This window comes from Neomonachus schauinslandi, chromosome 6 (genome assembly GCF_002201575.2).
Source record: "Neomonachus schauinslandi chromosome 6, ASM220157v2, whole genome shotgun sequence".
Classification (NCBI taxonomy): domain Eukaryota; kingdom Metazoa; phylum Chordata; class Mammalia; order Carnivora; family Phocidae; genus Neomonachus; species Neomonachus schauinslandi.
In genome coordinates this window covers 99,984,623-99,997,783 of record NC_058408.1, presented here as the reverse complement: position 1 = coordinate 99,997,783, position 13,161 = coordinate 99,984,623, and the positions used below count along the sequence as shown (strand labels likewise).

At 55.7% G+C, this 13,161-nt stretch overlaps 1 protein-coding gene across 1 annotated transcript in view; it reads right to left on the bottom strand.

Annotated features, from left to right (window-relative positions):
• Positions 1 to 335: 335 nt before the first annotated feature.
• SLC29A3 (solute carrier family 29 member 3) overlaps positions 336 to 13,161 on the bottom strand; it is a 39,889-nt gene continuing 27,063 nt past the window's right edge. Inside the window, exons 4-6 of the mRNA XM_044916212.1 lie at positions 9,009 to 9,235; positions 5,018 to 5,180; positions 336 to 1,566 (exon numbers count right to left, since the gene is read on the bottom strand). Of these exons, the coding sequence (XP_044772147.1) occupies positions 912 to 1,566; positions 5,018 to 5,180; positions 9,009 to 9,235 (1,045 nt within the window). The 3' untranslated portion in view covers positions 336 to 911. The remainder of the gene's footprint in view (positions 1,567 to 5,017; positions 5,181 to 9,008; positions 9,236 to 13,161) is intronic.

Here is a 13,161-nt window from a genome sequence, read left to right as displayed (position 1 = left end):
ACATGGACATGAAAAGACTTCCACCCTGGCACAAGCCATAGACCACTTCGAGGATCCCTGTCTGAACACCCAGGCCTGACCCCCTCAGTCTCTAGGACAGGGGAATCTTCTGGAGCCCAAGTTTAGGGAATGGAGGATTCCTAGAAGGCCCGTCTTTCTGGGGTCACCCGTCTGGTTGGCAGGTACTCTCTTACGACAGAAAGCAGGGGTCTGACACAGCCTTGGGTCTTGGGCCTGACAATTGGCCATTCCAGTGGATTTCCTTTTTTGGGGGGCGGGGGTTAAGCAGGCTCCACACACCCAGTGTGGAGTCTAATTGGGGCCCGAACTCACAAGAGGGCCCTGAGATCAAGACCTGAGCTGAAATCAAGAGTCTGACGCTTAACTGACTGAGCCGCCAGGTGTCCCTCCAGGGGATTTCCATTCTAGGGGAACCCCCTGGAGAGGGAGGGCTGGGAACTGTCACATCACGCTGTCCCCTGGAGGGAGCAAGACCGGGAGAGGCAAAGGGCCTGTGGTTGGGTTTTGGCACTGGCCTTGTAACAGCTTGGAGTCAACACTGGTGAAGAAGTTCACAAGAAGCTATAAAACAAGGCAGAATGTAACCAGCAGCTAGAAAAGTGATAGGCACGCCCACTGTCCCCTGAGTAACTGTGGTCACTGTGCCCCATTCAGATGTCTTTTGGTCTCCTTCAACGGTCTCAGGAGAGCTCTTGCACGTGGAATGTGTGCTTGGCACAGCTCCTGCTCCCCGGGGAGTGGGGAGGCCCGGGTGTGCTCGGCTCTGCACCCGGCCCAGCTGCAGCTCCCTTCTGCACGCTGCCCCAGCGCTCCCGGCACTCACTCCCCATCTCACCAGGGCTCGCAAGTGTCTGTCGCACGGCACCGAGGTTCTTGCCATCACCCCCCTTCTAGATGAGGTGCACGAGAAGGGCAGAGCAGGCCGAGCCCAGGACCAGGCCCAAGCACAGGTAGAAGGACATCACCACCCCGGTGGCCTCAGCCAGCTCGCGGGGCACGATCTTCGGCCCGTACATGAGGGCCAGGGTGCTGAGGTAGCCGTTGCTGAGTCCCAGCAGGCAGGTGAAGAGCACCGGGTAGAGGTCAGACCGGAAGAGGACCATGTGCAGGCGGCTGCGGGGCTGATAGTTGCAGAACATGAAGAGGGGGAGGAGACAGGTCCGGAGGAGCACGAGCCCAGGGAGCACCTTGCTCCTGGGCCCTGGCACCTGAATCCAGGCTGTGACCTGCCGGCCACACAGGTCGGCAAAGTTAAACAGGAGGAAGGTGGTGAGGGGGACGAAGAACTTGGTGGTCCACGGCGAGCCCGAGCCCTTGTCGAGGGACTCGATGTTGGTGGAGATGGCGGGGAAGACGAGGCTGGTGATGAAGAAGAGGTAGACGACACAGAAGCCCAGACCAGCTGTCCTCTTCAGGATGGGGCGGAGGGGTGGTATGGAGGGGTCATGGGACCCAGGGGCTGCCAAAGGGGCGCTGGGCGAGTCCTGGGGTGCCTGATCTTCCCCAGAAAACACGTGGGCTGGCCAAGCAGGCCTCAGGTAGAACCTGTGGGTGGAGAGGGCTCGTGGTCAGAGGGCCCCGGAAAGCAGGCTCACCTGGGATTTCCAGGGACACGGCAGGGGACCTACAGGCCTGGTGCATAAAGCCTCAGGAAGCCCTCAGACATGCGTGTCTCGGGGCGGCCACGGGGAGGCCCCCACGGTCCCTGGCCTGCCCATCCTGGTGCTGCCTGAAAGGCTGGCCACAAGCAGAGACAGAGGGAAGCAGCACTAACTGCCCCCTCTGTTCGGTCTCACTCCTTAGGGGTCCTGATGGTTAAAAATCTGGTGGCTGTGGCTCTACCGATGTGCACACACCCCCCTCCCCCACCACATGTCCTTCCTAGTTCTGTTTCTTAAGCAAAAGTGGGATCAAACTATACACATTGTAAAACTTTCTGCAACAGGACAATTCCTAAATACAGTATATAAATGCATTACCTAACAGCCCAAATAACATCCTTAACGATGGCATACACATGCATGCACATAATCGCGTCTAGAACAGTATCTCGTGGCCAACCTTTAACGTGGAGACACATGACTCAATGCCCCTCTGTTGTGTAGCGTATTTCATCGTATGCATATGATTTAATATCCATTGTATGCATATGCAATTTAACCATTCCCTTACTGACGGACATTAAGGTTAGCTCCAATTTCTCTCTACTACAAATAATGGTGCGATGAGTAGTCCCCCACATACAACCTTGCACCTGTATGTACTTCAGTAGAGCAGATTTTTAGAGGAGGAACTTCTGGGGCAAAACGTTTGTATCCTTAAAATTTTGATAGCTGTCAAGTAAATTGCTCTCTAAATAGGTCGGACCAATTTGTCTCTGCTCTGTACCACTCACCTGCCCCATCTCCAGTCACCTGCCCTGTTAATCTCTACACGGTCGCTGGTTTCTTCAAAAACACTGACCCCAAATTATAACCATTGAGTTAGTTTCTGGTTTATCATCTGGCTCCTTCAATAGAAGGACCATGTTTGCCTGTTTCCAGCTAAATCTCCAGGCACAGAGTAACCCTCCAAAACATAATTATAACTAATATGTCTATAAAGGTGTCTTTCCCCCCATATCCTCAACACTGAATATTATCAATATTTTCCATTTCTGCTACTCTGACCACAGTAGAAGACGCTTGGGTCACTTGGCCTCACTGTCTTGCTGTGTGACCTCGCCTGAGTCACTCAACCTCTCTGGGCCTCAGATGCTGAAAGCCAGGAGACATAGGCTGACTGCATGACCACACCTCACACAGAAGGCTTGGTGTGGGGTTAGGAGAACAGTAGCTCGGTGATGGCTGGCTTCTGGTCTCAGCCCCCGTTCTGTCTCCCCATGTGACCGTAGGCCAGGGACGCCCTTCTCTGGGCTCAGTCTCCTCCTCTGTAAGATGGAGGGGTGCTGCAGCTGTGAGCTTCTGAGCCCCCTGCCAAGCCACCCATCCTAAGCGCCTATGGGTAATAAGTGAGTTGGTGGGACGGCTCCTCCTCCGAGCCACTTTTCCGTGTGATGCTGAGCTGGGCACTGCAGCCTTGAACTCTGTCTTGTTCCACAACCACTATTTAGGGAAAGGAGTATTCTTACTTCCCCCACTACTCAGTGGCAGGTCCCAGTTTGTAAGTTAATAGACGTGCCCAGGCTGCTCCCCTGGTGAGTCGCAGGCCGGGGTTTGAACCTGGATTTGTTTCCACAGCTGTGCCCTTTGCACCATGTTTGAGACACCCAGCTCTGAGAGGGCTCCGCCCCAAGGTGCCCTGGTCAAAGCTCTTCCTCATCAAGCTCTTCCACATCTGTCTCATGTCACCCTCCCTGAGCCAGCAGCCCCCCACATGGCCTGGGGCTCCATTCCTCCTGGGGGCAGCCCCCATGGGCTTCCCTTTTAACTACGATTTAGTCTGAGCAGCCCCAGGAGCACGGCTGTCTCCAAAGCTCCTTCCTCAGATGCGTTTCTGTAAACCCAGAAGTCTTGACCAAAGTGTTAATCAGCAAAGAAGGAGAAGCTTCCATGGGACAGCATAGCCCCTGGCTCAGCTGGGAAGGATTTTGTGAGGATTTCAGTTGGAAAGTGAGACTGGAAACTAAGGTGACCAACTGTCCCCATTTGCTGACACTGTCCTGGTTTTAGCACCAAAAGCCCCTCATCCTGGGAACCCCCTCAGTCCCAGGCGAACGGGGAAGGTTGGCCACACACAGGAGACAGACCCATGTGAAGCCCCGTGAAACAGGACACAGGGAAACAGCAGGAGAGCTGGGACACCCCCCCCACCCCACCTTCTGTCCGTTCCATGACTCAAGCATGGTGTAAAGGGCACAGCTGTGGAAACAAATCAGGGTTCAAACCCCGGTCTGCGACTCACCAGGGGAGCAGCCTGGGCACGTCTATTAACCTACAAAGCCTCGGTTTCCTCATCTGTAAAATGGGGAAGGACGGTAACAACTGCACACAGTTGTGAGAAGTGAAGAAAAGACACCCAGGCATAAACCGCTGAGCTCAGCGCCACCATACAACATGGGTCCCTGTGGGAAAGGGCAGAGCCAGGGCCTGCGCCTCCCCAGCTCAGCCGGCTTGCCCACTGGGCAGCCTTCTCTAGCTCCGCTTCTTCACCTGTAGAACAGGGCAAATAATTCCTCCCTCTCCTACATCAAATACGACGTGGATCGGAAAATGCCTTGTAAAGAATAAAATGCAAGACAAAGTTAGGGGCTATTGTTAAAAGAGAAGCAAGAAGCATGAAAGAAAAAGGAGGGATGAGAGAGAGAAAGCATGAGAGAGACTGAAGTGAGAGAAAAGGTCCCCTGGGGAAGGGAGGCCTGGGGAGACAGTGGGTACAACGCAGCTCTGGGGTCAGGGAGGCACTCAGGCACGTCGTTCGACCTCGTGGAGCCAAGCTGGGGTCCTCGTGTGTGCACGGGGCCGGCCGTGATGCACCTTAGTGCCGCACCCCACGAGGAACAGGTGCCTGAGCCCCGGATGAGAGATGGCCCATCAGGCTGGGCTGAGCACAGTGCAGAAGCGGCAGAGGCGCTCCGCGAATGGAGCTGTTCTTCATCACTATTATTCCTCAGTCCCACTTCGGGCGCCTGCCCCCCGCCACCTGTGCAAAACCTGACATACTCCAGCTGCTGGGGGGCGTGCGGGGGCTGCAGCACAAAGCCGGCTTCTCGGATCTGCAGGCCCGGCCAATTCACGGAGCAGCTACACCGAGCCAGCTATAGCCTGAGGCTCTGGGGCCCGGCAGTGAACAAAATCCACACCATTTCTGCCCTGGTGGTGGTGGTGGTGGTGGGCGGGGGGCGGGGGGGGGGGGGGAGCGGCTCTCTCCCCGGTGGGGAGATGCGCAGTAAGCGAGAAAGCAACCTGGCCACCCAGTCAGATAAGGGAAGATCGCAAGCAGGTCCGGCCGGTAGAAGCAGAGCTGGGGGGCCGCCCGACGGCAAGGCGGGCCTCACCTGGCGTACTCCAGCCGCGACAGCAGCAGGTAGAGGCCGACGCAGAGGCCCAGGAAGACGTCCGCCGTCAGGAAGAAGGCCAGGGTGCTGTCCGTCACGTCGCTGGACGCCGCCAGGTCCACCAGCAGGGCCACGGCACTGATGGTGCCCCCCATGGCTCCTCCTGCCGAGAGCACAGGCCCGTCACCGAGATGGGCAGTGGGCCCACCTTCCTTCACCTCTGACCCTGGACCCTCCCTTTCTCTTGACTGCCCTTCTGGTGGAGTCAGCAGTTTCAGATTCAGGGCCGGGACTTCTCAGAGAGCTCCTCTCCTGGGCCCTCAGCCCAAAGCACCACCAACCGAAGCGGGCCAGACGTTCAGGGAATGTTCTAGCACGGGCCCTCCTGTGGCTCGGAGCAACACTATCCCATCCAAGGAGTCCTCGTCACTTACAGAACCGCCATGTGGCCCACCGGCGAGCTCACGGAACTGACCTTGTACCCCACGGGAGGTGTGGCACATACACACGTGAACGCGGGTGTGCGCACAACACACACGCGCTCACGCTTTCTCATATACACTCTCACACACACACACACACACACACTGCTGTGCTATCACACAGACACACACGCACATGCATGCAACCGCCCTCCCACATGGAATGTTCTCTCTCGCCAAGGGCTTTGCCACGTGATCCATGTGACTCCGTGCCACCACCATTCACTGCTACCAACAGAGGAGGCGGCACAACTTAGTGGATCCATGGCTCTGGGCGCCAAACAGATGTACATCTGACCCTTGACCCTGCAGCTCACTAGCTGAGACTTGGGGGCTAATGTGACTCCTTGGAGCCCCAGTTTGCTGGTCTATAAAATGGGGCTAACAAGCCCTGCCTTGCATAGCTGCTCTGAGGACTGAATGTCCGGAAAGGGCCCAACACACAGTCGCCTTTCAACAAGTACCAGTCCCCTTCTTTGCCACAATCACACCGTCACTTCTGGGAGGCGGGGGGGTGGTGGGGGGTGGGGTGGGGATGTGCCTTACTTTTCTGTTGAACCCTCACACCCGTGGCTAGTCAACCTGTGCTGGGCAAGACGAAGAGGTCAGACATGTTGTGCATGCCCCCAGATCACTTACTCCTCTCCGCCTCTGTTTCTTTGCCTGGAAAATGGGGCTAATACTTGTCCTCTCCGTCCCCCGAGGCCTGGTGAGTATGTTGCACTGCTGGGCTGAATGAATGCGTCTGCCCGCATTCGAGGACCAGGATACTGATTCTCAGGGAGACAAGGAGGTGGTTCACTGCAGACAGCAAACAGCAAACTGGTCTGTGTGGGCAGGGACGGCCCTGTCATTGTCATGCAGCTCTGACCAGGCGGCACCTTCTGCCTGGTGTTGCACGAGCAGTAGTGGAGAGCAACGGTTGAGGGCCTCGCCCGCACCTTGCCCGACAGCGCTGTGGCTGAGCTTCATTTGCCTGGGCAGGGCCCGGCATCAGGATTTGAAAGGATGGCAGAGAGATCAAAGTTAGCACAGACTCTGGAACCAGAACATCTGAATCCAATCCTGGTTCGACCGCTTCCAGCTGTGCGGCCTTCAGCAAGTCACTGAACCTCTCTGTGCCTCCATGTCTTCATCTGTAAAGTGGGGATATTAGTAATACCCACATCAAAGGGCTCTTACAAAGATAAGGATTCTGAGCCGGAAAGCCTTCAGAAAGGTGCCCAGCACACAGAAGGGCCTATGAATCCTCTCAGATCCCCAATTAGGTGTTCGGCTATTTCTGTCCTTCCTACATCAAAGCAGCAACGACAGGGTAAACTCCTCGCCAAGAGGGTGCCAACTTCGGAGACGCTGTAATCCCACCTGGGTGTTCTGTAAGAACGGGAGCTCAACTTTAGAGTAAAGACACTTGCCGGCTACCCTGAGGAACAGATCTTAACATCACTGCCTATTGATTTCCCTCTCTCTCTCCTCAACTTGTAGGGAATTTACAATATTATCATCAACAACAAACCAGGCCTCCGGGAGCTCATCTTTCATGACTCCCTACTTTTATCTCATCAGTTATGGAAATACATGCAAATGAGGGGTTTAAAAAAACACCAGCACAAAACAAATGAATTGTTCCTCCCATGCCTACACGTGCAGAATTCACAGATGGGCTCCTCTGGACGAGAACGGGGGCTGGGGAGGTGGCGGTGGGGCCTCTGGGAGCCGGGGCCACCTCGGATTTTCCAGGGTGAGGGGCGCCCAACCCTCCCCCCGGCCCCCGCAGAGTGAGGACACTGACTTAGGACCCCGGGGTAATCAATACCGAAGTGCAAGAGCCGGACTTTTCAACTTTTTAAAAAATGGACTTTCTGAAACATTCACAGGAGAGTCCCCTTTTCGAGAAGATTCACAGGTGGCCAGATGAACCCGAAGGGCCCCCTGCCAGCACAAATGGTGTTTGGTCCCTGGCTCCTAGACACGTAGCCAGCAATGTGGTTGTAATGAAAAATACATCCTTTGGCAGGATGGAGGGAGTTGAGGGGACAAGAGCTTCTCTCAGACTCAGGTGACAGAAGAGATTACATCCAATGCTCGCGGGCCATTTCCCTCAGGCTAGGCAAGTCCTTCTCAAAGCCCTGCTAGGGGCATATTGATTGTACTCAAGAAACTTAGCAATGGGTCCACTTTTATTTTACTTTAGACCCAAGGATTTCCCCGGGTAGAGCCAGAAGCCTAATCTTATGTCCAAAATGGCAGATTGAGCTCACATCTGAACTCTGATCTGCAGGTAGGAACAGCTCCAGGGCTGAGTTGAGAAGGGGCAGGAGGCTCAGGAGGAAAGGTACGGATCTAGTAGTGATGTCTGGCACTGGTGCGGGCGTGGGGCGGGTATGCACACTTGTCCAGGTATTTGTCATCCCTGCCACATACGGCCTGGTGTTATTAATTCATGGACACAGAAGAGATTCCTAGTGAAATTCTTCTCAAGTGGACAAATGCTTACAGCACTCCTTCATGCAACAGGGATGTGCCCAGACGCCGAACACAGCAGCTGAGTCCCCAGTCTGGCGTTAAGGGATGGTGGTCTTCTGCAAAAGCACAGATTCTTACTGACCCACCTCCTTTTTATCTTGTTGGGACATCTGAGCGAGGGAACAGAGCTGCTAAAGGCCTGGACCACGGGCTCAGGATCAGCATCAAACTTCAGCCAAAGGGGTTGGCCCAAGTCGTGCATCTGTGTTTCCAGAGAATGCCAAAGTTCAGGGTCATGGAGGTGTTTATTTGCTAGGCTATCAGCTCCTGAGAGGCTGGGTCTTGTTCATCTTTGTATCCCTGGCACATAGTAGGACTTCTATAAAATGAGAAAGGGAAAAGGGGGGGGAGAAGCTAAGAGGAAGGAAAAGGAAAGAGAAGGGAGGGGACAGGAGAAGGTGTGGGGACGAGGAGAAAGGGAAGAAAGGAATGCTGCTTTAGGAGATGCACTTGGTAGACAGATGTGTGTGCCGAAAGTGGCCGCAACTGGCTTCCCTCCCACCTGCTCTTCCTACAGGATGGTTTTCATGTTCTCCCGCTGATGCGTGTGGGTCTGTGTTCTCTCCCCTGGGTCTCCTGGGATGCTTGCTCTGGTGACCCAGGCACCATGCCTCAGGGAAGCCCACCAAGCCGTGCCGAGACCCCGGCAGAGTGGAGCACCCTGGCCCCAGACCCAGCCTGGCTGAGTTTCTCGGGAGCGGGTCTCCAGCCCTGTTGAGCTCCATCGGCTGATGCCGTGCGGAGCAGAGGAGAGCTGTCCCTGCCGACTCCTGCCCAGACTGCAGATTTGTGAGCCAAAGAACTGACTGCTATTGTTCGAAGCCACTAAGTTTTGGGGTGCTTTGCTACCCAATAATAGATAGTGGAAATACAGCTAACACTTGTTGCCTTTTCTGGAAGGGTCGCTGCATTCTCACCTCTGATTCCTCCGCATGACCCCCAGGTAGCCTGACCTGGTGGGCCGTCTGGAGTCCGGCTCTCACCTGATATCAGCGCCTGAGAATTCCTCATGGGGAAGGAGCCGGTCATGCCGAAGACACTGCTGTTGAAGATGGTGGAGGTGCCGCTGAGGATCGCCATGCAGATAATGGTGACAGCAAAGAAGCCAGAGGTCCAGGAAGAGGTGTCCACCTTCACTAGCACAGTCATCACCAAGAAGATGGCCAGCATGACAGTCAGTGAGGCCAGCACACGGACACGAATCGGAACCCTGTGCGGGGAGGGAGGGACGCCAGAAGCGGTCAGAGATCCCCTTGGGCCTCCCACGCCGGGCCCCGGGTGGTGAAGGATCTTAAGGGACACTCTGCAGCCGGGAGGCCTGTGCCTGAATCCTGCCTTCCTAGCTCACTAGCTGTGTGACCCTGGGTCAGTGACTCAATCTCTCTGGTTTCAGCTTCTGCATCTGTATAGCAGGGAGGAGAATGGATCCACCTGCAGGGTGGTTGTAAGGGTCTCTGCAGGGGAGTGTGCAGAGTGCAGGGGGCAATATCAGCTCAGGGCAAATGCTTGGCGGATATTGCTTCTTTTCATCTTGCTGTGAGGTTCAAGGACAGGACAGGAGGGCTCTCAAGCCCCTGCTCCCCCACCACAGGGCTGAGCTCCCACTGGCTTTGCCTAGTGTTTCAACGAAGCAACCACCCTCGGGGCTTCCTTCTCCCAAAACTTAGCAGTGGGGGGAGGAGGGAGACGAGCAGAAAATCATCATCATCATCATCATCATGATATAGCAATTACCCAGATAGTACTTAATTTGTGCTAAGTACTCTTCGGAATGTTTCTACATGCTGACTTGTTGCATTCTCGCACCAGCCCTGTAAGACAGGCCCTCTTACCTGTCCCGCACATACAGGGAAGGAAACTGAGGTCAGAGATGCTAAAGAACTTGCTCAAGGTCACTCCCTGTGACCCCGAGAGGGCTGGCTCCAGTCTGTGTTCTCAGAAGGACACTCTGCTTCCTTGAGTGCCCTCCACCCTCTCCCAGCAGCTGGAGCTGCCCGATACCCCAAGGAAGGGAATATGGGTGGTCCAGAACAGGCCAGGGCAGAAGGATTCTCCTGTGATGGTCTCAGTCGCCATGGGCAGCTGCTGATGCTGGCGCAGCCCAGGGCCGGCCCCAGCCCCACACCAGCAGCACAAACCATACGCCCCTCCCAGCCCCCAACCGCCCAGACACTGCCCTGAAGGGAGGAGCGAGAAGGCTGGCTCTCCTGCAAACAGCACATTTTTATTCCAGGGAGAGAGAATATCATTGAAAGGGGCTGTTTAAATCATCAGATTAGACTAAGCTTTAAGCCGGATTGGATGTTTGGTTAATTTTCCTGCTAACCAGAGGGTGGGGGCTGGGAGAAAAGCCAGATTAGTTATAGACGCAAAAAAAAAAAATTTTTTTTTTTGATAAAAAAGAAAGACCTGAAAGGCAAAAAAAAAAGTATCTACATATATATGTACATAAATAGGTGTGAAATGATGAGCAGGAGAAGCAAGGATTTTCCAAAGTGCTTTTGTGGCTCCAGGCTACCTTGAGTTTTCTCTGATCTTCATTCTGATCCTTGCTGGAGGGAGAGCAGGGGTCAGCCTCTGCTGTGTGAGGGGCAGACGGAAGCCTGAGGATGTGAGGAGGCAGTTCAAGGTCGCAGCGTGAGTTCGTGGGGAGCAGGGAGGAGAACCCAGGTCTGCTGAACCTCCGCCCAGGGCTGTCTGCCAACATGCATTCTCTCCGGCGCCTGTTCCACAAGCGTGTGTTGGGCAGCTCCTGTGTGTCAAGCACTGTGTGGGATGACCTGGCCCCCGGCCAGACGAGGGCCAGGCATTTTGCTTTAGTGTGCACAGTGCTGCAATGGGAGGGCCTCAGGGCATCCGAGGGGGCACAGAACCCAGCCCGGGGGTCGCACAGTCTTTCTGGAGGTGGCACCTAAGCTGGAGTGTAAGGTGTGTTGGGATGTGAGTGCACGCGTCTGGTGAGAGGGAACGAGGCTAGCCTCGGGCTGCAGGTGAGATTGAGAGCAGAAGCTGGAGGGAATCAGAGCCCTACCCTGGAGGGCCTGGTCCACCTGCTAAGTGCCAAGGCTTGACCCTCAGAGTAGGGTCCAGGGTGGGCGTGTGGGCTTCGCCTGCCAGCATCCCTTCCCTGAGGAACACTCTTTCTTCCACGCCAAGTTGTTCTGGAGAGGTGACCGGCCACATTGTCCACCCCTGACCCAGCCACAGATGATGGACACATGATGACTGGGTCTGGGGTGACTGGAGAGTCCCATGCCATGCGGCGGGTCGCTGGATTAGGTCAGGGATTAGCATGTGAGCCAGGCAGGGCCAGGGAGGGCTCTCCAGGGCTGAAAGGTGGAGAGAAGTGCCCTCTCTGCCACGACCGTGTTGGGGGCTGCTGGTTGCCACCTGGCCGGCTGCATGGAGAGAGACCACATTTGGGATGAAGCCAGGCAGACACACACGGAGCCCAGGGACAGTGCAAGAGAAGGACAGCCCTGGGGACATATGTAATCCCTTAGATCCAGCAATGTGTGGAGGCAGCCCTGACTTTAATTTTCCACGTAAAGAATGAGAAAATCCTTTTTGTGTCTCTATTGTCTGTTACAAGAGTGCAAGTTAACACAAAGAGGCACATCAAGGTTTCTAGCTGGTGGGTGACCCTTCCATGCACCCTCCCTCTACCAGGAAGCAGGCTGCAAGTGACAGGTAATTAACACTCCCAAGAGCAGGCTTCAACCAGTGATGGGGGCGTGGGTGGATAAATACTCCAGCTCCCTCCCTCTCAGGTGTGTGTTCCACACTGGGTCCCAGAGACCCCAGGCAGGTCAAGCTGGGTCTCTCTCTGTGGGAGCTGGTTTGGTAAGCCATCCTTTATTGGCTGCCTTCCCCTCTCGTTTCCCCCTCTCCGTTCTCCTACCCTCACCTCCCAAATAAACTGCTCGCACTTAAAATCCCTGTTCCAGGGGCTGTTTCTGGGGAACCCCACACTACGATGCATCTTCCCAGGGTCTGCAGGGGCCTCATCCTGGGCAGGAGCTGGTGGGCAGCCAGGTAGATCACCTGGACCCCTGGGGGCCCAGAGGATCCGGTGTAAATGCACACCAGGAGCCCTGGAGGCTGGTGGTCAGGCCTACCTCTGACGTTCTGGGTAGTTCTACACACTCAACCGTGTCACACAGTGCCCTCCACCCTCTCCCAGCAGCTGGAGCTGCCCGATACCCCAAAGATAAGAGCCAGCAAGGGCCCAGAGCCTGGGTCAACATAACGTTCCCATTTACAATTATAAATATTAAGACAATCAAGTGGAGAGAGAGGGTGGGGACCAAGGCCAAAAAGCTTTACCAGACCCCTGGGGCAAGAAGGCAGCCCAGGGCAGACTGGGAGACATGAGGAGTACTGCCAGGACAGTGCTCTCCTGTCTTGTTCTCCCCCTGCCCCAGGGCGGACACAGGGCCTGGGAGGGACCTGATGAGTATCCGCTGGATGCACAAACTGACAGGCAAGGGCTATTAGCAATGCAGGGAGACTCTCTGCTTCTTGACCCCCCCAAGCATGGCAGGGAGACCACTGGGAACATTTGCTCTTTCCAGCCAGCCTTAGGAGTAGCCTCTGCCTCTAACCTTACCTCCTCTCAGCCCTGGTGAAGACGAAGTCCACGCCAGGAATGCTGATGGCATCCCAGGAGCTCTCTGGGGCCTGTCACAACAAGGTAATTAGTTGTCCCTATAGGAAGGTTGCTCTGGAGAGAGCTGGGGGACTTCTCGCCCAGCACCCCCAGGGTGGTGGGAGGTGAGGAGGTAAGTGCCAAAGGCAGGACAGGAGCAACACAGGCCCCACAGGTCCCTTGCCTGCTCAGGCCTCCTCCTTGCCCGCAAATTACCTGCCACGTGACCCATTCTGCGCCTGAGCCTCATCTCTGGGCCCCAGGTCCTCAGGGATCTTGCGTGGGGCTCTCTTCAATGCCCACGAGGGTTTATGAAACATGCCACACGAAGCCCACCCCACACGCAGTAATGGGGGCATGCTGGCCTCACTCTGCTTCAGCCCCTGGGACCCTGGGGCAGGCCACACGAATGTGAGATTCTGGGAGAGGGCTGCCGGCTCCCCACCCCCTTCCTAGAGAGGGCTCAGGACCCCAGGGGGCTGATTTCT